Raw genomic sequence first — 25,719 nt, 5'->3', positions numbered from 1 at the left:
GTACTAATCTATATTTCAGTAACTGTACCAAAAATCATGTTTTTCGACAACGTGAAGGTAAACCCTGGACAATCTACAACATTTAATTGTACTGTATCAGCTTTTCCTGTACCAGCAGAAAGTGAGATAAGACTTATGGGTCCAGCTGGACGTCGAATAGCAATGATAGAATCCACGGAGTTAGGAACTGACACGAGGATAAACCTGTTCCAAGTTGATTTTGTAAATAAAGATGATACGTTTACGTGTGTAGTCCGGTCAGTGTCTGGACAAGCATCACGTACTGTAGCAACAAACGTTTATGGTAAGACTTTGGGCAGATTATTTACCAAAATCAACACATAGAAACAAAAGATTAAAATGATCATCTGGAGAAGAACGATATTAATGGTCTTTAATCAACATGGAAAATTATTCAGTTTGCAAATATTTTTAAGATTTATCATTATGTTTATCTTCAGATGATTATTCTCATCCGGAAATAGTGAGATATAAACTGAGAAAACTTCGAAATATAGACAACGACTGTTGTCTGAATTTCAGTTAAAGAAATTACCGTTGCGATCAAATACATAACGTATGATTTTCATTAATTTATCAGTCAGTGTAAAACAATGCATCTATTTCTGTGTAAGTTTTGTCTATATTTCAGAATTACCGTTGCTGAAGAATGCTCCAAATGTGTCTGTGAAAGGTCCTGGAATTTCATCTGTAATCATTGAATGGCCGCCGTGGAGTAGATCACGTGGCGACGTAGGAGACCCTCCTATTCTTTGGTATGATGTTTGGATGAACAAGGTTGGAAGATCACCTGAGAAGTATGGTATAGTTACACATATGAACTGTCGTGGGATGTGTCGCTATACGTTAAATGATCTTGATCCTAACACAGAATATGCTATTAGGGTTTCTGTCAGGAGAGATGGTGATGGCGGAGACGGACCACTCGGTGCTATTCTATACACCAAAACTAAATGCTCAGGTAAACTGTGAGATAATAAATTACGAAAATGTGAAGTATAAAGGTTATTCAAATGTAGTGGTCTGATAAAACAAAATAAAACATTGAAAAGCGTAATGCCCAGTTTTCATATTATAAAGGGTATGAATATGTTCTAAAACACTTGTCGTGTGCTAGAATCGATGGTATATGTTTATATTTCTACAACTACCCTATGCTCGATGATTGTCTGTCTTCGACGTTACCATCCAGCCAGTCACCTATATTTTTATGCTCGCATAACTGTTTCCGATTCGCCGTTGAATATTCTATCTGGGTTTTATTTTATAACATAGTGAGTGACAAAGAACGTAACAAATAATGAACATTAAACCACTGGTGTGACACTGTTTTCATTTGGGATACGAACAATGAACATATCTATAATCTTTTTGATTATGATACAACCCATTTGAATCGTAATTTTTGGTTTGGATCTTTTTCATGGAATTATTAGCAGATGTGGTGTATATGTCAGACATATGGAGGCCAATAGACGGTATCTGATGATAAACAAGAGTTTGGATAAGTTGGTCATAATAAATGAGAACTGTTTTGGCTTCTGCTAAATTTATGAATTTAACCGAAAATAAAACAATTGTCAACACGAAGATATTAATGGTTAAAGTCCATTTGTAGTTAGCATTCTTAAATATTGGCATTGAGCGTAACTGATTAGATTCTGTTAAATTTGCTACGAGTCATGACACCAGTATCATACATCTATATCAAAATGAAGAGGTAAACGATTCTGATTTTGATTTAATGTTGGTAATTGCATTTTTTACAGCACCAAACTCGCCACCAATCATTGATGAGTTGACTGCTGATTTTGAGTACAATACATCTTATCCTCAAACTCAAATAATTGTACTATGGACGGTATGTAAAAGTTTTGAAGATTTGAATCAATGCAGACTCGATCTCTGTCATTTCACATCCTTAAATTTATACGTAACAACATCGAAGGTTATAAAACTGCAAGAACCTTCCTTTGAAATAAATTATTACAGTAAGAAACAATTACATTGAACAAGAAATAAATGATTTTATCACAAGTGGATAATTGTCTGCAGGGATAGGAGACTAATTAAGTGTCTACATAAAAAGGACAATTATTTAATTATGTTTGTAAAAATAAGTCACTTTTGAAATATTGATTGCCATTACTGGAATAAATTGACAGATAATTCTTCTTTCTGTCGTTTTTATCTTCAATGTAAACCAATTACCACTCTAATTGTATCCATTTTAACATGATGATTGATTTGTTGTAAGATGTCTTAAAATCCCCGTGGAATTTTGCTTTTAAATATCTTTCCATTTTTTTTATCTTTAGGACGCTGCAAAGTCCACATGGAATTGTGACAATATAGCAAAATACCAAGTGTTTATCACAAGCAGTTGGAAAGGATTTCAACCACAGGCTGTCCATGTCTCAGGGGACACACCAGCGGATGCTAAAAACAGGAAAAGTGTTTTAGTTTCCGACCTTAATCCTGGAACAGAATATTGTGTTCGAATGAGTTTCAGTAATGATCGAACGTTCGTCAGTCCAAAATCTGAGAGGAAATGTGCAAAAACTCCCAAGACAAGTATGAGATTCCTTTTCAAGCTGTTAAAAGCCTTTTAATCAAATAATGTGTAATAAAAATAATACTTTGCCTAATGGTTGTTTGAGATACAATTACATTTTTATCTAACCATTACTACTCAAGTTCCCATGCAGGTCAGTGAATGAATGAATATCTTATTTTTATAACAATAATGTTACAGAATTTTTTTTAAACAATTCAGTATATTACAATAATAATAAATAATAATTCATCACACATGGTGTTTATTTGTATAAAGGTCAACCATTTGTTTTAACAATTTCTCAGAATTACTCAATCACTGTTTTTATTTAAATAAAGTAATCTAAGATGATCTTGATTTTGCAGAAGCAATCATTGATTAATTCTACCGTGACGGTTTGCTAACATTGTTTCATTTACTTTCAGCACCCCTGCAGCCACGGAATTTAAGGAAGGTGAAAAGTACCAGTACCACGATAACAGTTGCATGGGAACAACCATACTCACCTTACTCTGTCGTTAATACCTATCACCTTGCATACTGGAAGGCTACCAATCAGTTGTCAACCAAAACTGGATTGGAAGTCGTTTCTAACTCTCTGAACGTGGAACATAGCATTACTGACCTAGAACCGAATACTAAATATAATATAGAGGTACACATAGTCATGTTACAGCTTAAATCTTTTTACGTTATTATGGGTAAAACAACTAGTTATCATCACAAATTCATACAGAATTTCATTAGCCTTTTCTGATTTTCTAGACTCTAGTATTTCAAAAGATTTGAACTAATTTAAATTAAATGTACAAAAAGTTTTATAAGACTCGTTAATGTTATTTATAAAGGACATTTGAAAATGCATTACATAGTTTCATTTAGAATTTTCAACTATAAATGATGTAGAAATGTAATACTTTTTCTTCACATAATCAATTTGAAACACATTCAATAATGGAGAATATACAGATGCAGTAAGTTATTTTCATTATTTAAGGTACAAGCCACCAACTCTGCAGGTCTAGGAGATCCGTCCTTTTTTGTCGGCTTTACAGACGAAAACTGTAAGTAGGAAACAGCAGATATAAATTTCGAATTTAATAGCACCGTGTTTTTAAATTAATCAAAATTACTAGTTCTGTGTTTTATGAGTGGTTTAGGTTTTTTTAATATGAGCAGTACAGATTATATTTGTTACATGTTTTATGAATTATTATTAAAAAAAACCCAACATCATCTTCGCGTTATTATTTATAACTCGTCAATATTAAGGAACAGGAAATTACTTTTCTTGCATGCTCTTAAAATAGATTAATTTATAACAAATCTTAGGAATTCTATCTCTATTCAATCAATCTTTGTACCTTTATCTTTAAAAAGCTTTTTTTTTGTTGTTACATAACTCAACAAATGCAATTTGATAGATGTACTTCATAGAAATGTCTTATATGTATATTTCAGTACCGTCGAAAATTGCATTATTTCGGAACACTTCGAGGTCAGATACTTCTATTACATTGGAATGGGAGCATCCAACAATAACGAATGGCAAGCTGCTTTATTATCTTGTAAGTAGAAATAAACTGGAAAGAAAGAACTTGTAATAGAAAGTGACAAGCACTATATTCCAAATAGTCTTGCATTCTCATTTAATGATTCCATATAACTTTTAATTGGTTTTTCCGTTCTGTTCATAAATCAAATGATTTTCATTACATTTCCCTTTTATAAAAGAACTAATTCAAATGACAATAATAAGTTGAATCACGATACCCACTTTTCAATAGAAAATTAGTGTTCAGTATTTTTAGTTTTTACCTCCTTATGTGTTTTGAGTCTTGATACTTTTACTTGATAGATACGTTGTAAAGCTGAAGCAACATTGTCCTTTAGGGACGCGCATATTAAAGAGGCACATGTTCCAATGGATAAACAGTCTCATTTATTCACCGATCTTCACCCTGCTACAAAGTATCTATGTTCTATAAGTGCAAGTAGTCGAGCAGGTATTGGTACTGCAACAAACATAGTTGTCTGGACACAGTCATCAGGTAATTATTGTGATTATTCAATCTTTCTAATGTATTGAAAGACAAACACATGCATCTTTTTAACTGTTACATTCTTATTTCATCGATGCAATCATTCAAGTTTCAAAGATTTCGGTGCAAATTTTACCTGGTTGTCATTTTGTTGAAACAATATAATTTTCTTTGTAGAATTAAAAGAGCCACCGGTTCCTAGTATTGTTGATAGGACAGATACAACTATTACAATAAAGATAGATCAAGTGTTGGACCCAACTGTCAGGTAAATGGTGTTTATAGGATCACGTTGGACAATGAAACTGTAATTAAGAATACCATAAAATAAACTTACGTCATCAAATTCACTACGAAGTGAATCAAATGAATTTGAAAGTACGTAAAAACACCTTTACATTTTTTTAAATTGGGGGAAAACGATTATTTCATCAATATAAATATGTAATATGCAATTTTACAAAATTAAGAAAGGAATAAATTAAGGCGACAGTAGTTTTCTGATGCTAAAATATTGTAAATTGATAAAGAAGAATTAAAATGCGATACCAAAATCAGAAATCGAGAGAACCGCATCAACCCAAGAAATCTTTCAAGATGTAACCACCTTTACGAAGTTAAGTATAATATTGATTTATGAAATTTCAAAATCGTGTCTTAGTTGTTAAGACGTCTGTAAATAAAGGCAACAGTAGTATACCGGTGTTCAAAGGTCACAAATCGATGTTACAAACTGAACCCAAGGAAAACATCACATATAAGAGGAAAACAAGCAAACAACAGGAACACTGAAGTAAACAAAAAGCCCAATACTATTTTTTTCAGTTGTAACCATATAGCATGGATTTCACAAATCGTATTAAACATAAAAGTTAGAAGATGCAGCTTTAAGGTAAAGATGTCGAACTTAGAAACATGTTGATATTTTAACTAATTAGGTAATGTACACAAATGAGCTGTCACAAATTATGTCTAATCCACATCTTTAGGATCAGGATAGGTTCAGTAATGGAAAAAAAACTGACTGTCTGTTATAAATTCATTCTGGATGTCTGAATCACAAATTGAGGTCTTCGGTAATGACCAAAATTTTAGATTTTCCAATAGTGTTAACTTCTACCTTAGTTGTTCTTGATTGTTAACCCCCATCACTGGAATTTGTATAATGAGCGAAACAGAAATATCAAAGATAAATGTTAAGATAATACATTGGTACTTGGCATAACAAACTTATACCTTGGATATGTAAGACTTTATTTTCAGGTTTTAGTTTTCTGAAAAATGTTCCCTTCAACTTATCATTTGTTGATTCTTTTGGCAATCTATTTTTTTCTACCTTTGATCTCGGTCAACTCACTTTGAAATTTAAGCTGTACTCTTTATTGTTTATAGCAAGGTCATACTACGGTTAGTTTTAAATGTTAGTGATCCTAAATCCTTGTTTAAAAATGTTACAGACACAGACAGGTCAAATATATCACATATCTGTAAGATCTCTTTCAACATAATCATTTAATGACCATGTATATGAATTCTTAATAACAATATTGTTATGAATGCATTTTAATAAAGGCAACAGTAGTTTACCGCTGTTCAAAAGTCATTAATCGATTGAGAGAAAACAAATCTTGGTTAAAAACTAAAATTCAACCATAATATTGTTATGAATCTAAATAAAGGCAACAGTAGTTTACCGCTGTTCAAAAGTCATTAATCGATTGAAAGAAAACAAATACGAGTAAAAAACAAAAAAATCAACCATAATAGAAAAACAACGAAACTATATGACACTGAAATGCAACAAAAAACAAACGACAATACAACATACATAGAACAGAACTATTAAATAATTATTCTATTATTTAATGTTGATATAATAATGATCAAGTTTTGTTTGTTTTAGTTTTTATCGAGTAATAGTAGAGGAGACAAAGAGAGTTGCCAAAAGGGAAGTCCCAGAGATGATAAAGGACGTTCGTCTCGACTTTTCAACAGCAGTTGCTTTGGGTTCTAGAGCCTATGTAACAGCACAGTTAAATAAACAACAACCACACGTGTTTGGAAACTTTGTTGTTGGGGATAATCAAACATACAATGGTTTCTATAATGCACCCTTGTCACCATCTAAAGAGTATGATGTTTGGTACGGAGCATTTGCTATGGTAGATGGTGTAAGTCATTAATGAAAGTAAAATCACAAACATACAGAACTCCGAGGAAAATTCAAAACAGAAATTTCCTACTAAACTTCATGATAATAAGAATAATAAGAACTGCTCTTTCCTTAAATGAAGTAGTTTATGAAAAATTTCGAAAATTGAATCTGGTTTTTTTCAAGTTGATTATTACCATTTCGAACTTATATCTTATCATTAAGGCCAACCACTGCAGAGTGTTCTTTTAAAGTTAAGGTAAACAGATCTAGTCCGAAAAATGTATGTAAATACAAGGTGAAAAATATAGGTTCTTTGGAACTTCTGTTTTAAGGATGTTTTCATTAATGGTCATAATGGTGGCAAATATTTCATGCATGCTTAGAACGATAACCAATCAACAATGCATACAATGGGAAGGTACTGTTATACTGATCGTTCGGGATGAAAGTTGGGTATTTTGGACTTGAAGATGGGGAAATTGGATAGGGTTAATTATGTTTGTCAACTTTGTATATTCCGCTTCTTTTTTTAAAATTTTGTTTGGCTACTATAAAAAAAAGTCCGTAAATCGGCACGATTGTGCTGATTTTGTAAGTACATGGTAATAATCATAGTTTATAATTTGTAATAGATTTATTCTGAGATAAAAATCAATGTGAGTAGTGTTTTCAAGTAATTTGAATAGGGAAGGTTTTTTTTCGTGGGACATTTCTAGTTTGATGCTAACAATATTCCTTTGGTTCTTATTTTATAGGTTTCCATTATTGTTTCTCCATTTAGAAGTTATCAAAATACATCCTGTAAAAAATCTTTTCTTGACCCTTACCGAAATGAATGATTAAAATAATTCTTGAAAAACCTTGGTCTATGACCCTTTACGAAATGAATGAAAGACATCTGGTCATTTGGACATATAATTGATTCAAGCCACAAATAAATTCAATTCCTACTGAAAAACTATATTTAAATCAATTTTAACATTCTAAATTTGTCTAGAAGGTATGTTTATCATTAGTTTATCTAGTGTTTTCTTCCACTTTGTTGACTTCTAAGAGAATTAAGGTTATAGCATTACGGAAAATATCGTTAATCATTTTCTTTAGGGGATTCACTTTATAATTAAATATTAAATCAATATTTACAGATCTAAAATGTCAAAATTAATATCTGCCTGAATAAAAGAGAGTTTGTTTTCACGACAGAAGTTCGAGTGTAATAGTTTCTTGGAAAACCCTAAGGTAAAAACAATAATTGATAAAGAACAGTTTGACTGAATACAATACGTAGCGGATTTATTTGAAGATAATGGAAAATTGACAGTCAAGTCACTGTTAAATATTTTCCAAATAGCTGTTAAATAATCAACAAGTCTTAAACGTTAGACTGAAAACGTAAACCATTGTAACCTGTTGGACTTGAATACACTTTATTTTTAAACGAATTCCTGAATAAAAAAATCCTTAATATCATTAGTTCTGCTTGAAATAAACTCAACCACTTTACTCATAACTTTGGATAGATACTACTTGAAAACATATCTATTTCATAAGGAAAACATACTTACACGAAACATTGAGAAATTAAGTGCAAATGGTTATAGAATCTCAATGCATCATCTGTAAATGAAACGGATTATTTTCTTGCAGATTCTTCGACAATCGATTGTAAAAGCAGAAAAACAAGTAGTTGGTATGTACACAATAATAAAAGGAATAGATTGAACTAACACAGTTATGTAATCTACATGTTGCGTAACTTTCTTATAGCTAGAATGAAAGCTATAATTGTTGATTTAGCTAAATTGTTTCTGCTTCAAGGTTAACTAATACTACAGTAAAATGTCTGTAAAATTACATAGATATAATATGATACTAATTCAAGTACGTATTCCTTTTGGAATGAAAAATTTCTGGCACTAGTAGATACTTATAAGACATTACCATGTCAAGAGCTGTTTTACCAAAAGGATCTAAAATTATTCAGTATATTTACGGTAAAATCTGTCTAAGGATTATCAACAGAGACATTTACAAAAGTTTGTTGAAAATCAAGTTATCGCAGATTCGTTGACCTTTGTACACTCGGGGACTAAAAAACCCGCAGCATTGGTATCGACCATGTGATAGTAAATGACATTTTTACTCTATAATATTTTATGCGCTCGTAGTCTTTTGTTCCTTAACAACTTTTTTAAATGATTTTAAGAATTTACGAAATGAACGAATTTTATGGAACTTCCATTTAAAATTTTCATTTTAAAACTTTTATCCGATAAAATATCGTTGAACTTAATGTGTTCCCTTCTTTTGGCAGCAGCTAGTATAGAACCAGCACCAGAAGCAAACCATGTTCCAGTTATTGTTGCAGTCTTGGTCGTTTTTATACTTCTGATCCTAGTCTTTGCACTTCTTTTATTTTTATGGAGGTATGCAGTGTTTATTTTGTTAAAAAATTGAAAATATTATACGTTTACATACATGATAAGGTATAAAGCAAATACATTCATTTGATTTTCTTGACAGTTAAAAAATTAATTAATGCTGATTTCTTATACAACATGGATTCGTTAGGTATTTTTTTTATTGCACCAGAAGTGCATACTGACATATAATGTACCTTTTGTGACGCTCGAAGACGACGTAAGCTATTTTGAAACAAAACTTAATGCGAACATTGAAGAGCTAATATATCGAAAATGCAAAACCCATAATACAGATTCAGAGATATGCAACTTAAAGATACATTCATTAATGTTAATAATTAACTTAAGATTTATCAATTCTATTTTCAATCAAAACAATATCTATAATGAGTACATGTCGGTACAAATATACCCTCTGTGACTTTACAACTAGAAATAATTACGTCCTGAGGATTCATAAATAATTCTTCACCATGCTGTCATTAGCATTGTATGATATAATTTTTTTAACTGCGATTTGTAATCAATTTCCATAGGAAGAGACATATGGCATCAGAGAGAGAGAAGGCAGAGATGCCGAACTTTGGACCAACTATAGTTCCTGAACCTGATACGTCAACCCCATCCACACCTTGTGGTAAGATAAGTAGTATGAAGTCATTTCATGATCACATTCATATCAATATTAATAAGTACGAATATGTTCAGAAACCTTGCACATACTATTTTTATTTGATCTACACATTTTTAATATACAAATATACACTATGTATGAACATGTTCTTGCTCTTATGGGTTTTAGTATTCTTTTTACTGAGATAAATTACAAGCTCCTTCATTATAATATTGTATGTTTGAATCTACTCTCCTAAAGTTATTGTTTTGAAATATTATAATGGTATTGTGAACCTGCACTTTACACACATTACTCTGCTATTTGGTTTATGCATGCTTCGATATGAGGATATTTCATACTAGTAAGTATATTTTTTCTTCATAAATGTGTTGTGTTTTTTAAATTGTTGATGATATGTTTAAATCTTTGTTGTAATTCTTTAATTTCTAAATGTTTTGTTTGGTTATTTAATTCGAATTATGTTAATAGAAAATACGTAACTGGAATTACTCTAAGTTGTTTCTAAATGATAAAGAAGTTGATTTGTTACCTACTTTTTAAGGAGCTTAATTACAGACCCAGACAAACAAAACAATAATACTGACCAACGGTCAAACAAGTCAAAGACAAATAAATACAACATTGGATCATTAGAAAGGCGACCCCACTCGAAATTATTTTCATAACATAATTTTGTAATTGAACAATAAATGGTCCTTTGGGGTAAGCATTTATTTTGTTGTAATCATTATCATGCAAACCAGTGACACCATAATGTATCAAACATATATTTAATGAATTCCATCAGCAGCCAGTTTGACTTAATGTTCTAAGGTTTCAATCACCTACATTTGATAACTGAGTTAAAGAAATAGTTGCTTAAGGAATCTAAAAACTAATACTTCAAAATAAAATCGTTAGCTATATTGAGATTAAATTGTTCTATACATTTCCTTTGTCAGTTTCTTTTTCGCGTTGCATGAAAAGCTTTAATTTAAAAAGAATGTATGAAATGCCAGCAAGTTTTTCTATTGATTTTATTTGGATTCTCTTTGAATGTAAACTGAACATTTCATTTTATAAGACACAAGAGCTTTTTTTCTGTGTGTTTTTAAAAAAAATCCAAAGTCCAGTATTTACACAAGCTTTGTTTGGTACATACAAAACAATTCGTTTGTCTTTGTCGATTTTTCATGGTCACGCATTTGTGCCTGACGAGAAAAAAATAAAAAAAAATTAATTGGACAAGCCATATTTAAATTTCTTGTTGTAATAATTGATTATTCTTAAAGAATTCATTGTACGAATTCATGTTCATGTAAGACAGAGTCAATATAGTTTAAAAAAAAAACATAGTAAAAAGATTTTAGACTGAAAGTTATTTTTTCGTCTGGACTAAAAAAAATACTTCTAATTCTGTTATGTTGTTATTTTTCAGTGTTGACCTTATTTGCATTTTACGACTTCTTGATTAAAGTTGTTTTCGACATTCAATATGATATAGTGTCATCAGTGTACATTCAATAGCATATTTTATTATTTTTTAACATAGATGATGTTGAGTTAGAACCATTAATTGAACCATGCACCACAAAAAATATAGTAGAAACTGAACCTGTTTATGGTAATGTAGGTGCTTGTGTAATACCATCAGTTAGAGTAGAAGATCTATGGGATTATGTTAAACAGAAGAAGGAAAATGATGTGGAAGGATTTCGTACTGAATACAGGGTAATTATTTCTACATGGTCTAACAGTACACAACTTTTAATTAGATTATATTGACGGAATAATTCATTACGTAGAAACTTTTTCGATTTCAAAGCAAACAGGAAGTAGAACTGTTATGAATTTGCCGTGCTTACTTGACTGCCGAGCCATGAGTCATATCTTTTTACAGTATAATGTAACCTTTTTCTTTCAGCTTATTCCGGCTGGTCTAACAGCGTGCTGTGAAGTAGCACAGAAGTCGGAAAACAAAATAAAAAATCGTTACGGGAACATTATAGCTTGTGAGTTTCTATACTTAAGTTGATTTTTAATCAAACCATGGGTGGTGAAAGATGCCTGGAAATTATCCCGAGTTATGATTTAAAGATATTAATGTTCTCAGCAGTAGGCGTTTTCACTTTGTAAGAACTGGTTTACCACATTTAAATACAATGGACCTTAGAGCTTTAATTTGTAATCATCTTGGGAATTGATAACATGTTGTAATTCCCACATAAATCACATCTTAGTAAAAATTCATCCCCCATGATGCGAATTATATAAGTATTTAAGCAATAAATGATAACAGATAATATAGTTTTTATATTGATAGGAATTATAGTTCAGTTAAACTAGGCCAAAGAAGTACCTATAAAACAACACAGTTATCGTCAGTTTTAATGAAACTAATCAATTACGTTTTTTTTTTTATTGGGATTACATTGTACCTTTGATTAATCTCCATAACCAGTTTAAAATTACAAGGTTTATACAAAATGGTTGAATACATCCATCCTGATTTGTTTCAATTTTATTCCATTATATTTAAGATGACCACACTCGAGTTATACTGACACCTGTTGCTGATGATGAAAACGATGATTATACAAATGCAAATTATATTGATGTAAGTATCTAGCATCCTGTGTAAAGAAGATATAGTAAGCTTAAGTTTAAAAGCATTATAACTGTATTGAAATTGAAATTGATACCGATGAATGCATGCGAGTAGATATTAATCATGCTAATGATAAGAAAAGGAAAACAAACTAATATCTTTAGTAAATACCAATTACGATCTAAAACGTTTAGAAAAGTCAGAAATCGATTCCTATATATATTTGCTTATTTCCTTCATTATTAATTGTGCAAATGAAAATAAAACATTATGGATTTTGTTCATTCGAAGTGTATTTTATTTACTTTTTAAAGGAACGATTAAACAAACTCATTTTAAAGATAGAAATGTCTAAATAGGTCGAAACGTTGGGATCTATATGACCAAAGGCGACAATTATCCAAATTCATATGAGGTCTACTGTGCTTGACGGCATTGATTTTTGTTTGTTGACAATTTCTTTAGTTATGAAAGGTCAATTTATAAAAGAAAAGACACACTGATCTTTTTTGATAGAGATGATTGAATCTCAGTTTCTTAAATACTTTATCAAAATCTTAATTAATAAAACCTCTTGATTACAAAATCAGTCTAAACTTATCACAGAAGTTTTGATTGTCATATACCACACAATGGGTACAACTGGATTAACATGAATGTTTTACCTTCGTAAGCAGTTGTCTTCAGCACCGGTTTTGGTTGGAATTATGTTACGCAATCTTAAATTGTTTCTTTGCGATATTTAATCGGTCCGAAAACGATTGGTGTTTTTGATATTGTTTAGGTTAGGATCGCGTGTACTTTTCTCCAACATATTTTTTTTTATTACCCCTTGGTAGCATTACTATGATATACTAGATCAAATTAGTTCAACAATATCGAAAATAAGATTTATAGGAAATGGCTATTAGAAGAACGGACGACACTAATCAAAAGGAGACAAGTAAACAGACCAACAAAAAATACCTATACAATGATTAAATACTCAAATCAAAGCATTGTGTGAAAAGTTAAATGATCTATCGCCTACATTGCAAAAAGATATTATTATTTATATAAGTTGTTTACATTCACAGGGGTACAAAAGAGAGAAAGCATACATTGCTGCTCAAGGTATGAACAAGTATTTTTGCTCATATAAACTATAATTTTATTTTATGTGTAAACGTAGTATGTCAATTTAATTTGGCAAAAGTTTTAGGAATTTTGGTCCTCAATGCTCTTCAACTTCGTACTTTATTTGGCATTTTAAACTTTTTTGATTCGAGCGTCACTGATGAGTCGTTTTTAGACGAAACGCGCGTCTGGCGTATATACTAAATTTAGTCCTGGTATCTATGATGAGTTTATTTAGGGGTGGCAATGACTGGTGCAATCCATGCGGGACTATCATGTTTTAGAACGTTCAAAAGCATCAAAAGCGAAAAAGAAACACCAACCACTAATTGTCTGATGCCAACTTTGCCTGGCGAGTTTGCAACCTTTTATCATAAACTGTAAATTAAGAATGAAATATTTCAATAAATTTTCCCGAGTACTGGCTACTAAGAGTCAGTCCACCAGCAGTAGCACCATCTGGTATTGTATTTATCTATACTTATGAGTTTGATCGTATTGTCCATGCTATATGTATTATGAAACAGTTTACAACATGTGCGTTATTCAATTTGAAAAATGTATACAAAGTCATAAAAAGATGTTAATTGAAATATTTTTTTCTCATATCACATAACATAAAATAAGATTTATTTAGTAACCTAGGCAAATATTTATCGAAAAAATATGCATTGATCAAACGGGAATATTTCTGGAACCGAGACATTACTTCGATTCATCCGAGTTTTTGATACAACAGAGTTTGACAAAACGAGGTTCGATAATATATAACGAAACTGTTGTAACCTAGACATTTGATAAATAATATTATTTTAGAAATAAGAAATAACTCCCTCATACAGTTCTCATAAACGATTTCGAATATTTGGATAAAAAATCATAAATGGAGCAACATTTTAATACAAATAGATGAAAACTGTACCAGCTTGATAAAATAATTTCTGGTTTGATGATTAAGGTCCTACCAAACCAACAATAGATGACATATGGAGAATGGTCTGGCAAGAGGACTCTAAAACAATTATAATGCTTACAAATCCAACAGAAACAGGAAAGGTAAGACAGCTTTATTAAGTAAATTAGACACATTATATATGTCCTCTGTAACAGTTGAAAAACCTATAAAAATTAAAGATAATTCTAGCTAATTTTTACCTAAATTCCAAAAGCACCCGAAGAATGTTTAAATGAAGTTGGACATTTTTTGGTGAATATCAATCAATGTTTTTTAAACGAAATATACAGTTCATTATATTTAGTTATGATACCATGTTCAATCGACCATTGTTAAATCTTGGAAATGCCTTAACAAAATCAGGAATTTGACAATTGTTTTCAATTCGTTTGATGTGCTTGGCCTTTTGTTTTTTTGCCATTTGATAAGGCACTTTCTGTTTTGAATTTTCCTTGATGTTCGGTAATTTCGATATTTTACTTTCTAATCAGTACATCCGTAATATTGTCATAGAAACTTCTTTTATCAACAGAAAAAATGTGAACAGTATTGGCCCGATGAAGGAAAACAGGAGTATGCAGGTCTAATTGTGGAGTTTTTAGAATGTCAATATTTACCTGATTTTTCCATCAGAACATTCCGAATTTCTAAGGTAAGAACGTAATCGTAGAATGATGGTTTGTCGGAAACGGAATATGGGTCAATAACATGACAATCAAATAAAAACGGCAACAGTAGTATACCTCTGTTCGAAATTCAAAAATCGATTGAGAAAGAACAAAAACTAAAACTTAGAGAAACCGATCAAATTTAAGAGGAGAACAACGATACAACAGAAATACTTAAAAGCAACACATATTAGAAACGAACTATAAGATAACAATAACAAAGTTTAATCAGAAGAAACACATTGAAGTCAATATATTGACCAGTTTAATTTTTTTTAAATTCACCAGAAGACAAATTTAAAAAATGCATATTCAGGTAAAATCAGATTTTTGTTACATCTTTTGTAAGTTTCATGCTTTCTTTTTATATTTTTCAGGACGATAAAACGACAGTAGTAAAACAGTATCATTATACGACATGGCCAGATCACGGTGTACCTAGATTTGGAAATTCATTACTTTTATTCCGGCAAAAGATAAGATTACATGACAATTTAGACAATGGACCACCAATAATTCATTGCAGGTTTGTGGATATAATGCAGAGCTATATACCTTCTGGAATTAAAATTTTTGATATGACAAAATAGTCACCCAAGGATATCATATTGATAACATCATATGCAGATGCTCGCCTCGTTTAAATATATACACCAGCAGCGCCTGAACCATATTAAATTTTACCTCAAAATATTCATGGTTAATTATATTATATCTTGTTTACTCTAAAAAAAAAATGATGTAAATATAGTGCAGTGTGTTGCCTATACATTTATACCTTTACGACAAAAGTGATGATTTCAGCTTTCCAATTGTGAACTTTCCATTTCTAAGTAGCAACATTCCAGCAGCACCTGCATACGGGTAATATATCTCCCAATTGATACGATATTCCCGTGCTTGCATTTCCTTTCATGATTTTCTTGATAGAGGGTTACTGCTCACAAGGAAGCTATTAAACCAAGAGTTCCAAATGGTGAAGTTGAAATCATCCCTTCGTAAATTTTACGGACGCCATCACGAGTTGGTTGACCGTTGTGGAATAACCGTTTCTTAAATGATATCGGATATGTTCCTTACGTCGTAACTACAATCCCCTTCCCTTTCATCAATTTGACCTACCGAATTAGACTATTTACCGGTTTTGTAATCACATAAGCAAAACGACGGGTGCCGCATGTGGAGCAGGATCTGCTTACCCTTCCAGAGCACCTGAGATCACCCCTAGTTTTTGGTGGGGTTCGTGTTGTTTATTCTTTAGTTTTCTATGTTGTGTCATATGTACTATTGTTTTTCTGTTTGTCTTTTTCATTTTTAGCCATAGCGTTGTCAGTTTGTTTTAGATTTATGAGTTTGACCGTCTCTTTGGTATCTTTCGTCCCTCTTTTAAGAGTTCGTGTTCATTTGCCATCTCCAGATTGATTCTTTGCAAGACACTTTCATTGCAGAAATAACTTAGCTTTAAATCTATTTTCCAACAAATGTTTTAGCAAGATACGTTAAAAAGGGCCAAAAAATTAGAGATATTTACTAAGGCTTTTCTGCCTCAGGCAAAGATTACCTTAGCAGTATTTTGCAAAACTTTTAGGAATTTTTGTCCTCAATGCTTCGTACACTATTTGGCCTTTTTAAATTTTTTGGATTTGAGCGTCTCTGATGAGTCTTTTGTAGACGAAACGCGCGTCTGGCGTATATACAAAATTTAGTCCTGGTATATTTATGACAATATTTTGCGCTTTTTATCGCTTGTTTTATTGTTTTAAACAAGTTTATAACATTAATGAGTATGATACTGTCATTACCGTTAAAACCTGCGTAGCTATCATCCTTGAGGATAGAAGGGTTATAAGGTTAATCTTTTATAACATTTATGTCCAACAACATGCAAAAAAACAATAAACACGACATAAATCAAGATTTGATGGATGGAAAATGTATGCTTTATTATATAACCTGACACAATTTTAGACTTCAATTACGTTAATTTCATGTTGAATATAAACACTTGAATGTAATAATCTATGATCAATACAGACACCAGCAGTCTGAGACTAATCAGAATTAAACACAATCAAATTACATTAAATAATGATTTTGTATGACAGATAAAACAATGAGATACAATAATCCTGGCACCAGTCGCGTGTTGTCATTAGTTACCTGTATTTGACCAAGTGTATGCCATATGATAGTGAGTCACGAGAGATATTTGCACTGACCAATAACCCTGAATGCTATATTGAGTCATTAGTTTATTGTTTTATTATATTGGACAAATCGATATTTAGTGTTAAGATAGGGTTTCAAGAAAAAGAAATAATTTGAAATACAAAGACTATAACCAGTAATAACGTTTGATTGTATAAATCATGAGACATATCATGATTTATGTTCATAAATTTCTGATAGTATCTCAAGTCAAAGGGAGTTGAACTCCCTATGAGCATTCAACATTGGTTGTGAACCTAATGATTCAAAAATATTCATTATGGATCACGGCTAGGGAAAAAATATGAATTATCTTTTTAGATTTTTCATTGATAAAATGACAGAAATACAGAATTAGTATTGATAATTAGAAATTTGCATGTTATCATGTATCCATTATATATAAAAGCAGGAGTTTTTAATGCATTATCATGTACGAATGTCATATGTATTCATCAATCTGTGACAGTTGTCAGAATCCCAATCATTTTTTTCAGTGCCGGTGTGGGTAGAACTGGAACTTATATTGCCATTGATGTTAATCTAGACCAGGCTAAAAATGAAGGAATTGTTGATGTTCACAACTTTGTACAATTAATGCGAACACAGAGGGTTAATATGGTCCAAACTTTAGTATGTATTAGAATGTAGAGTATTATTTGTATTGCTTTTATCCTATGTAGATTAGCTTTGACGAATTGATATACGCTGAATAATCTTGATATTGGAAATTCAATGATATAATCATAAAATACAATTAATAGTTATATTGTACATCATCCTATATTTTTCTACAAAAGAAACAATGTTCAAGAATTGTACATTCTTGATGATAAATACCCATCTCTTCGAAGTATTATCTTAAAAAAAATGTTTTTTACAAAATAATAGTGATTACTAATAATAATGAAACTAGTATACAATTGAGAATGGAAATGGGGAATGTGTCAAAGAGAAAACAACCCGACCATAGAAAAAACAACAGCAGAAGGTCACCAACAGGTCTTCAATGTAGCGAGAAATTCCCGCACACGGAGGCGTCCTTCATCTGGACACTAAACAAATATATACTAGTTCTGTGATAATGAACGCTATACTAATTTCCAAATTTTACACAACACACTATAATTGAAATACTACAAAACTAACAAAGGTCAGAGGCTCCTGACTTGAGACCGGCGGAAAAATGCGACGGGGTTAAACATTTTTATGAGATCTCAACCCTCCCCCTATACCTGTAGCCAATGTAGAAAAATAAACGCATAATAATATGTATATCAGGAGTATCACATTTGTTTTTCAGTCAATATGGTTCTATGGTTGATATAGTGGAGCGTTTGGTTTTGTTTATATTTATGAACTTTCCCTTTTTCAATTTTCTCTTGAGTTCGATATTTTTTTTATTACATTTCTTACTTATTTTAGTTTCATATTCATGTATGCCTTTGTAGGTGAATAGTAAAGTTTTGTTTTTTCACCGATAAACTACTGTGGCCTGAATGAATTTGATACTTGTAATATAAACGTAAACAATGAGTATGCCTATAATTGAATTGTCATTTGAAGATTCCTTTGCTTCAAGTATTCAAAATGATTAATAATTCCAATGACAATGCTTTATACTATATATTATCATATATTTTTCAGGAACAGTATCTTTTTGTATATGACGTGTTACTAGAAGCATTAATATGTGGCGATACAACAGTCCCCGTACAAAAATATCTCGACACATTATCTGATCTACTTCAGTATGACGAGTCTATCAGTAAAACCAAGATGGATGAACAGTTTGAGGTTAAATGTTTACAGATAATAACGGTTTACCAACTGTATTCACAGTTATTATTAATGTTTTGTTTGTAATTTGTAGTCTATCTTACTTAAGATGGACGATCCCAAAGGCAGAATCAAAACTCATTAGGCGAAGAGAGTTTGTATACATCTTTTAGCTTTAAAATGTTTGGTTTGAGAGTTCCTGATTAAAGTTATTCCTTCAAAAATGAGAAGTTAAGTGTAATTGTCATCCTGTCTAAGTTGATACCGCTGATGTTAGACGGCTAGTCCTTAAGGGTATCATCAGCTCATTAGGCAGTGTCTCTGTACTGACAGGATTCATAACACAAATTAAATTTTCAGTTGATAAATTTAGAAATTATTAGGACATTAATGTTCAAGCTCCCGCAGGAAAAGTTGACCATTGCTTGATTTCACTATTTTATTTGTGTCTTTTTCATAAAACTTCTAACATATTGCTGCATTTATTATCATAGGCTAAGAAAGTATAAGTATGCTTGTCGCAAACTGTCTGAACCATGTTAGGAATATGACAGTTATTTTGTTTTCGTTTGATGTGTTTGAGCTTTTGGTTTTGCCATTTGATTACTGACTATTCGTTATGAATCTTCTTTGGGGTTCGGTATTTTTGTTATTTTACTTTGAACTGATGAATAAATAGGATAGCTCATATCCTTAACCGTGGTTAGAGCCTTTCCACGTAAATACATGTCAACAGATAATTGTACCCATTGCCCGAATGTAGTTTTCATCCTCAGAGATTGTTTTTTGTGTTTTATTAACATTCAATGTAGAACATATGAATTGAAAACTATAAATACTAAATTGATTACTTCATATAATCTTTGAGGCTTACATCAAAGCATTTAACATTTAAGAGATTGCATGATATAATTACAAAATAATTGATTTCAGGTTTTAAGATTATTATCAGCAACCATAGAAAAAGATGATAGTACTTCAGCTTTGCATCCTGAAAATATTTTCAAAAATAGATCGACGGAAATAATTCCAGGTATTATACATCTCTAGTTTAATTGCAATTAAAGACCCAATCTGTCATTTACGGTATTTTATCGTTTAATCCGTGTCTTATCTGTTTTTGGTTTCTTTGTTACATTATTCCTCTCGAATTTATAATAAAAACATTATTCCTCATTATTAATTTAAATACTGCACGTCTTTCAGTACGACTTATGTTAAAGTTTCATGATACAAAAGCGTAATTCAGTTAATGAATATTGCATGAATCACAATAAAATGGACATAACACTATACAACAATAGATATTTATTGTAGATGGGATAGATTTTAATCTTTCGTCTCTCTTGTTCATTCCTATTATTTCTCGATATACGTTTTGTTTTATTTAGTCCAAACTAGAATACAATAACTATCCAATATATATTTCATCAAATATTGCATAGTAGGACGAACGAATAATCAAAACAATATTGAACACCACATTAAACTCACCAAACATACACCCCTAGAAAACAAAACCTGCATAAAAAACTAAACTTCCAATACACATCAGACCGTTGATTTTCTGTTTTGAATAGTACTTTTTGTCAAACCATGGATTTTTATAACTTACTAGACGGTATGGTTTTCCTCACTGTTGGAGATCCTTCAATGACCAGTATATGTTCATCTTTGTCCTTTGATCAATAAATTAAAATACACTCTGGTCAACAATAATAAAAAAAAATGAAATATGAGCACGAAGTGTTCAGCATATATTTATTTTGAATAAAGACCCGAGAGAGCTCCTTTCCTTTGTCATTAGTTTCGTTCTATAAAAATTGCGTAACACAGAGGAAATGTGAGAGAATTTCTTCATGCATTTGTTTTGACACATGTGTCCATGACATTGAAAATTGAACGGTTATCTTTACAGTATATGAATACAGTCAAATGAAAAACGTCGTGAACTTGTTGAATTATGTTTATAGATGGTCCTTATTTCGTCAAAGTACAAGTCAAATTATCAAAAGTGTAAGGATTTAAAAGTAAAACAGACATGATATAATGAACTGATATTATTACGAACAGACAACGTTGAAATGATGTCAGTTGTTGTTTTCGATCTACGAGTTTGACCGTCCCTTTCGCCCCTCTTTTGTAATAACAATACAATTAACGAGATCTCAATAGCCATTAACAATTAAAGAAAGTACACCAACGTTTTATGATAAAGACAACAGTAGTATACCGCTGCTCAGAAGTCATAAATCGATTGAGAGAAAAACAAATCCGAGTTACAAATTAAAACTGTAATGTCCGATAAGTTTTGGTCGTTTTACTGTTTATACAAGTTGGTGATACTTAGTACGATGATTTGTTGTGTTAGGAACAGTAATTCAAAAAGTATAGATGAAATGCAAAGTTTGAAATATTGAGTTATCCTTCCTTTGCCAATGTTAGCAATGTTAACAGTTTAGATAACTTGATATTTCATATCAGGCAATGTGTTTCAATGAAACATTAATTTGAATAATACATCAAACACTTGTTGCTCAAAGTACTTGTCATGGAACTGATAAACTAATTGAATCTTCAAGATTTTTTAATTCAGTTTTAATTTGTTTATGATTTTATTCCAGCCAACAGATGCCGACCTTATCTAACTACACAAGTAGAAGATCACAACGATTATATTAACGCAGTATTTCTTAATGTAAGAATGTAAAAAATAAATGGTAGCTTAAGATAGGAAGTAACTTAAAATACTTTACACTATATTGGATTTTTTTACAAATGGGCATGTATAATTGTTACTTAAAAATTGACAGGCAAGATAATACCACAATATCTTTGTTTACTCTGTAGTTTATAGTGATATATATATTTTAAAGACATACTAGTAATTGGTTAATTATTAATCGTAGATCTAAGAAATTGGTTATCTTTATGTGTAATTGATATACCAAGTTCAGTTCAAATAAATTAAGTAATTAAGTCAAAGTACAGTACCCCGAACAAGACAAAAAAAGACAATATATTTGTTACCACAGCTTGCTGGTGGACTATGGATTCGAAAAAAGTGAAAATGATTTTAAAAACACGTGTTTGTTAAATTTCAAATATATGAAATTAAGAATTAAAAATAGCTAGCTTAAAGCGATATAAAAACTCTGAAAAAAATATTTTGAAGATTTTAATTTATGTGTGTTTCTACATCACAGGGATTAAACGATAATTTTAGACAACCAAGTGAAAAGGATAACTCGTGTTGTTAACATCATATAGTCCATAGAATAATAATAATAATTTCCCAAAGGAAAAGAATGGATCGACTAAAATAGGCTTGTTGAATTAGAACAACTTAGCTAATTGATGTAAAGCGTCAAGTGTCTTTGAGAAAAAGACCACATGAAATAAAACTAAATGATTTTAACAACGATGTCATGGTCATTTCATTCAAAGTATTTCAACAAAGTTTAATTTTTTTACAAAAACATTACAATTGTTGTTGCTACTTGTTGAAAATTCATAGAACAAAGATAAACATGTCGTATTATAACTGATTATAATTCTAATACTTTTAGACACTAGTTCTTTAAATTTATATTACAGGGATACGCACGAAAGGATGCCTTCATTATTACGCAAATGCCATTACCCAACACAATAGTAGACTTCTGGCGGCTCATAATCGACCACAATTCTTATTGCATTGTAATGCTAAATGAAATTGACAAAACAGATAAGGTATACATATTAAAGTTTTGTATGCATATATATATCTTGAAGCCATGTTTTTTTTTATAGTTATAGTGAGTTCCTCGTGATTCAGGTATTCATATTCTACACTTATGTCCTAGTCTACCATGACAAACAATATCGACTAGACCATGTGGATTGTTTTTATAATATTGCAAATAGTTTGATTTTAAGTATGAAAAAGGATAATAAAACCAACTTAAAACACTAGGATTTGATATTTGCATTGTTTATGAAATTGGAGGTATACAAATGTAGTTTATCTGTTTTTCCAAAGAGGTATACACTATTTCCTTTTAAGGCAACAGTAGTATACTTCTGTTCAATAGTCATAACTCGATAAAGCGAAAACTGATCTGGGTCACGAACCAAAAACCGACAGAAACACATTAACTTTAAGAGGAATACGACGGAACAACAGAAATACCAATAAAAAACCCGCCACTGAACGGACAATTGATTGAGAAATAAGGGCAATACACGTCAAATTGAAAATCAGAGAAAGCCCATCCCGAGTTTGACTTCAATTATCTGAAAGATTTCCTTCCCGTCTGACGAGGCCTATTGCATTCGTTTCATGCATAGTAAGTACTGTATTTAGTTAGATGACATTTCGTTCCTTATACATACATCTCTCCACACAATGTTGTTTGCATATTTGATATTAGTGTGCGGATATGTAAGGTATTTCGTCTCAATATCAACCAACAATATCAGATGTGCATATTTACGGATACAAATTTTCGTTCTTCCCTGGCCGGGACTCGACCTCATACTAACTACTAATATATCATGGCACCAAATCGTCTTGATTATGTCCGACAAAGTAGACCACTCGACAACCTAGGCTCTACAAATAATTAAACTGTTGGTGGCCGGGTGTTACCTTTCCTCGTCAGTTTTTTTACGACCGAATTTTTTTTTGGGGGGGTTTGTATTATGCTATGATGTTGTCGTCTGTGTCATCATCGTCCAAAGACACACTTGGTTTTCGGTCAATAACTTTAGTTCAAGTGAATATATATCTATGAAATTTAAGCAGAAGGTTCAATATTACAAAAGGAAAGGTTGGATTTATTAAGGAATATGGTACTAACAGATTAAGAATTTAGGGCCAAAACCAAGCTATTTTTCAGTTTTCGGACATTAATCTGTGTGCACATGTATATATCTCTGGTATCAATCAATGTGTTCGTAGATAGTAGATGTTTTTGTGTTCTGTTAAATTGTTCCTTTTAAAATTGTTATACGATGATGACTGATGAACTATATTTTGACTATTTTATTCATTGTGTCTGTTTATTTTACGCATCAATGTAAATGTGGCGGAATTTGATGAGACTGTCATTAAAGTGAGAGGGTTAGCGCTATAGAACCAGGTTTAATCTAGCATTTTCTACATTTGAAAATGCCTGTACCAAGTCAGGAAAATGACAGTTCTTGTCCATTCGTTTTTGATGCGTTTTGTTATTTGATTTTGCCATGTGATTATGAACTTTCCGAATTGATTTCCCTCTAGGTTCAGTATTTTTGTGATTTTACTTTTTTTCCATATCACAAAAGGAATTTTGGATTGTGTTTTGGGGTAATTGATCTAAACTTCCAGGAATAAGGAGCGAAATAAGGGACAAAAAATATGCATGTTTTGGTTTCCAAACAATAACTTGCGTTTAAGTGTATAGATCTCTTAAAAATTGTTCTGCAAGGTTCCACACTACAAGCGAAAGGCTTGGGTTAATTATTTTTTTTAACGAGGTTCATATTTTTTGTCGTCAAAATATTCAAAATATTACAGTATTGCGCAATAGATTTTTAATATCTTTGACCACATTTAATTTGTATCGTTAAAAACATTTAATCACAATCTAAATTAACACATTATAGCAAGCTTATTTTGTCCAAATTTACCCAAACTGTTCTACCTCTGTGATCGTATCAGGTTGTGTTCACCGAAGCATTTTATCATCTAACGTCGTACATGATATATAAGGCACGAAGATGGAATCCCTGCAGATTAGCTGAATTATCTATCGTAGAGGATCTTACACATTAAGCTAGTTATAGCATATTTATTTATAGTGAATTTGGAAACAAGTTTTCCAACTTAAATTAACTCCGTTCCACTTTGCGGGTGCGAGTGCTGCCTTGTAGCGGCATTAGCATGCTCTTTTTCGAAATCTACAATTATGTAGGATGCAGTCACAGAAAATTATATAATGAGTACGGCTGAAGAAGTCGGATCATCACTGATTGTGATACAAGGCTAAAAACACATTCTGAAATGTATTTCGTCTAAATATCAAATCAATAATGTTAGATCTGTAAATCTGCGGAAGCAAATTTTTATTTGTGCCTGACTTTGAATCAAATTCATGCTACTGTGATATCGTGGCAGAAAATCGCTTGAACTATACCCAACGCGCTAACCCACTCGACCGCATAAGCTCTACAAATAATAAAGCTTTCGGTGGCCAGGTGTAATACCCTACTCGTCAGTTTTTTTTTTTTTATCTAAAGTCGTAACACAGTACATGATATATAAGGCATGAATGTGTATTTTTTTATATATAAATAAATATTATTGACATGAAATGTTGTTTTCAGTATTAAACCCTTTTTAATTCTCTTTTTCAGACATGTGAACAATATTGGACATTAGAAACTTGTGGTGAGAGTTATGGTCCTTTTATTGTCGAGACAACAGCAGAAATCAAATCTGATCCAAGTGTCACAGTCAGAGACTTTACGATTACAAATACATTGAATGTAAGTTGCTCCTCTCATTTATGTTTAGTAAATGTCGAATAAGTTTTTGTGTATACAGTTT

At 31.3% G+C, this 25,719-nt stretch overlaps 1 protein-coding gene across 4 annotated transcripts in view; it reads left to right on the top strand.

The window, feature by feature from the left end:
• LOC134685716 (receptor-type tyrosine-protein phosphatase mu-like) overlaps window positions 1-25,719 on the top strand; it is a 48,192-nt gene that overhangs the window by 19,039 nt on the left and 3,434 nt on the right. For 2 of the 4 annotated variants that reach the window (XM_063545675.1, XM_063545671.1), the window contains 26 exons: window positions 20-304; window positions 653-982; window positions 1,791-1,882; window positions 2,340-2,595; window positions 3,004-3,233; window positions 3,576-3,642; window positions 4,040-4,146; window positions 4,437-4,629; window positions 4,798-4,888; window positions 6,524-6,791; window positions 8,423-8,465; window positions 9,090-9,201; window positions 9,735-9,835; window positions 11,367-11,545; window positions 11,739-11,826; window positions 12,355-12,431; window positions 13,499-13,535; window positions 14,497-14,594; window positions 15,026-15,145; window positions 15,539-15,687; window positions 17,867-18,002; window positions 19,017-19,166; window positions 20,082-20,181; window positions 21,773-21,846; window positions 22,746-22,880; window positions 25,527-25,658. In XM_063545675.1, coding sequence (XP_063401745.1) covers window positions 20-304; window positions 653-982; window positions 1,791-1,882; window positions 2,340-2,595; window positions 3,004-3,233; window positions 3,576-3,642; window positions 4,040-4,146; window positions 4,437-4,629; window positions 4,798-4,888; window positions 6,524-6,791; window positions 8,423-8,465; window positions 9,090-9,201; window positions 9,735-9,835; window positions 11,367-11,545; window positions 11,739-11,826; window positions 12,355-12,431; window positions 13,499-13,535; window positions 14,497-14,594; window positions 15,026-15,145; window positions 15,539-15,687; window positions 17,867-18,002; window positions 19,017-19,166; window positions 20,082-20,181; window positions 21,773-21,846; window positions 22,746-22,880; window positions 25,527-25,658 — 3,650 coding nt within the window. The remainder of the gene's footprint in view (window positions 1-19; window positions 305-652; window positions 983-1,790; window positions 1,883-2,339; window positions 2,596-3,003; window positions 3,234-3,575; window positions 3,643-4,039; window positions 4,147-4,436; window positions 4,630-4,797; window positions 4,889-6,523; window positions 6,792-8,422; window positions 8,466-9,089; window positions 9,202-9,734; window positions 9,836-11,366; window positions 11,546-11,738; window positions 11,827-12,354; window positions 12,432-13,498; window positions 13,536-14,496; window positions 14,595-15,025; window positions 15,146-15,538; window positions 15,688-17,866; window positions 18,003-19,016; window positions 19,167-20,081; window positions 20,182-21,772; window positions 21,847-22,745; window positions 22,881-25,526; window positions 25,659-25,719) is intronic. The other 2 variants (XM_063545673.1, XM_063545672.1) reach the window with 2 other exon arrangements.

Source organism: Mytilus trossulus, chromosome 1 (assembly GCF_036588685.1).
Source record: "Mytilus trossulus isolate FHL-02 chromosome 1, PNRI_Mtr1.1.1.hap1, whole genome shotgun sequence".
NCBI classification, from domain to species: Eukaryota; Metazoa; Mollusca; class Bivalvia; order Mytilida; family Mytilidae; genus Mytilus; species Mytilus trossulus.
This window is presented reverse-complemented; position numbering and strand designations above follow the sequence as displayed.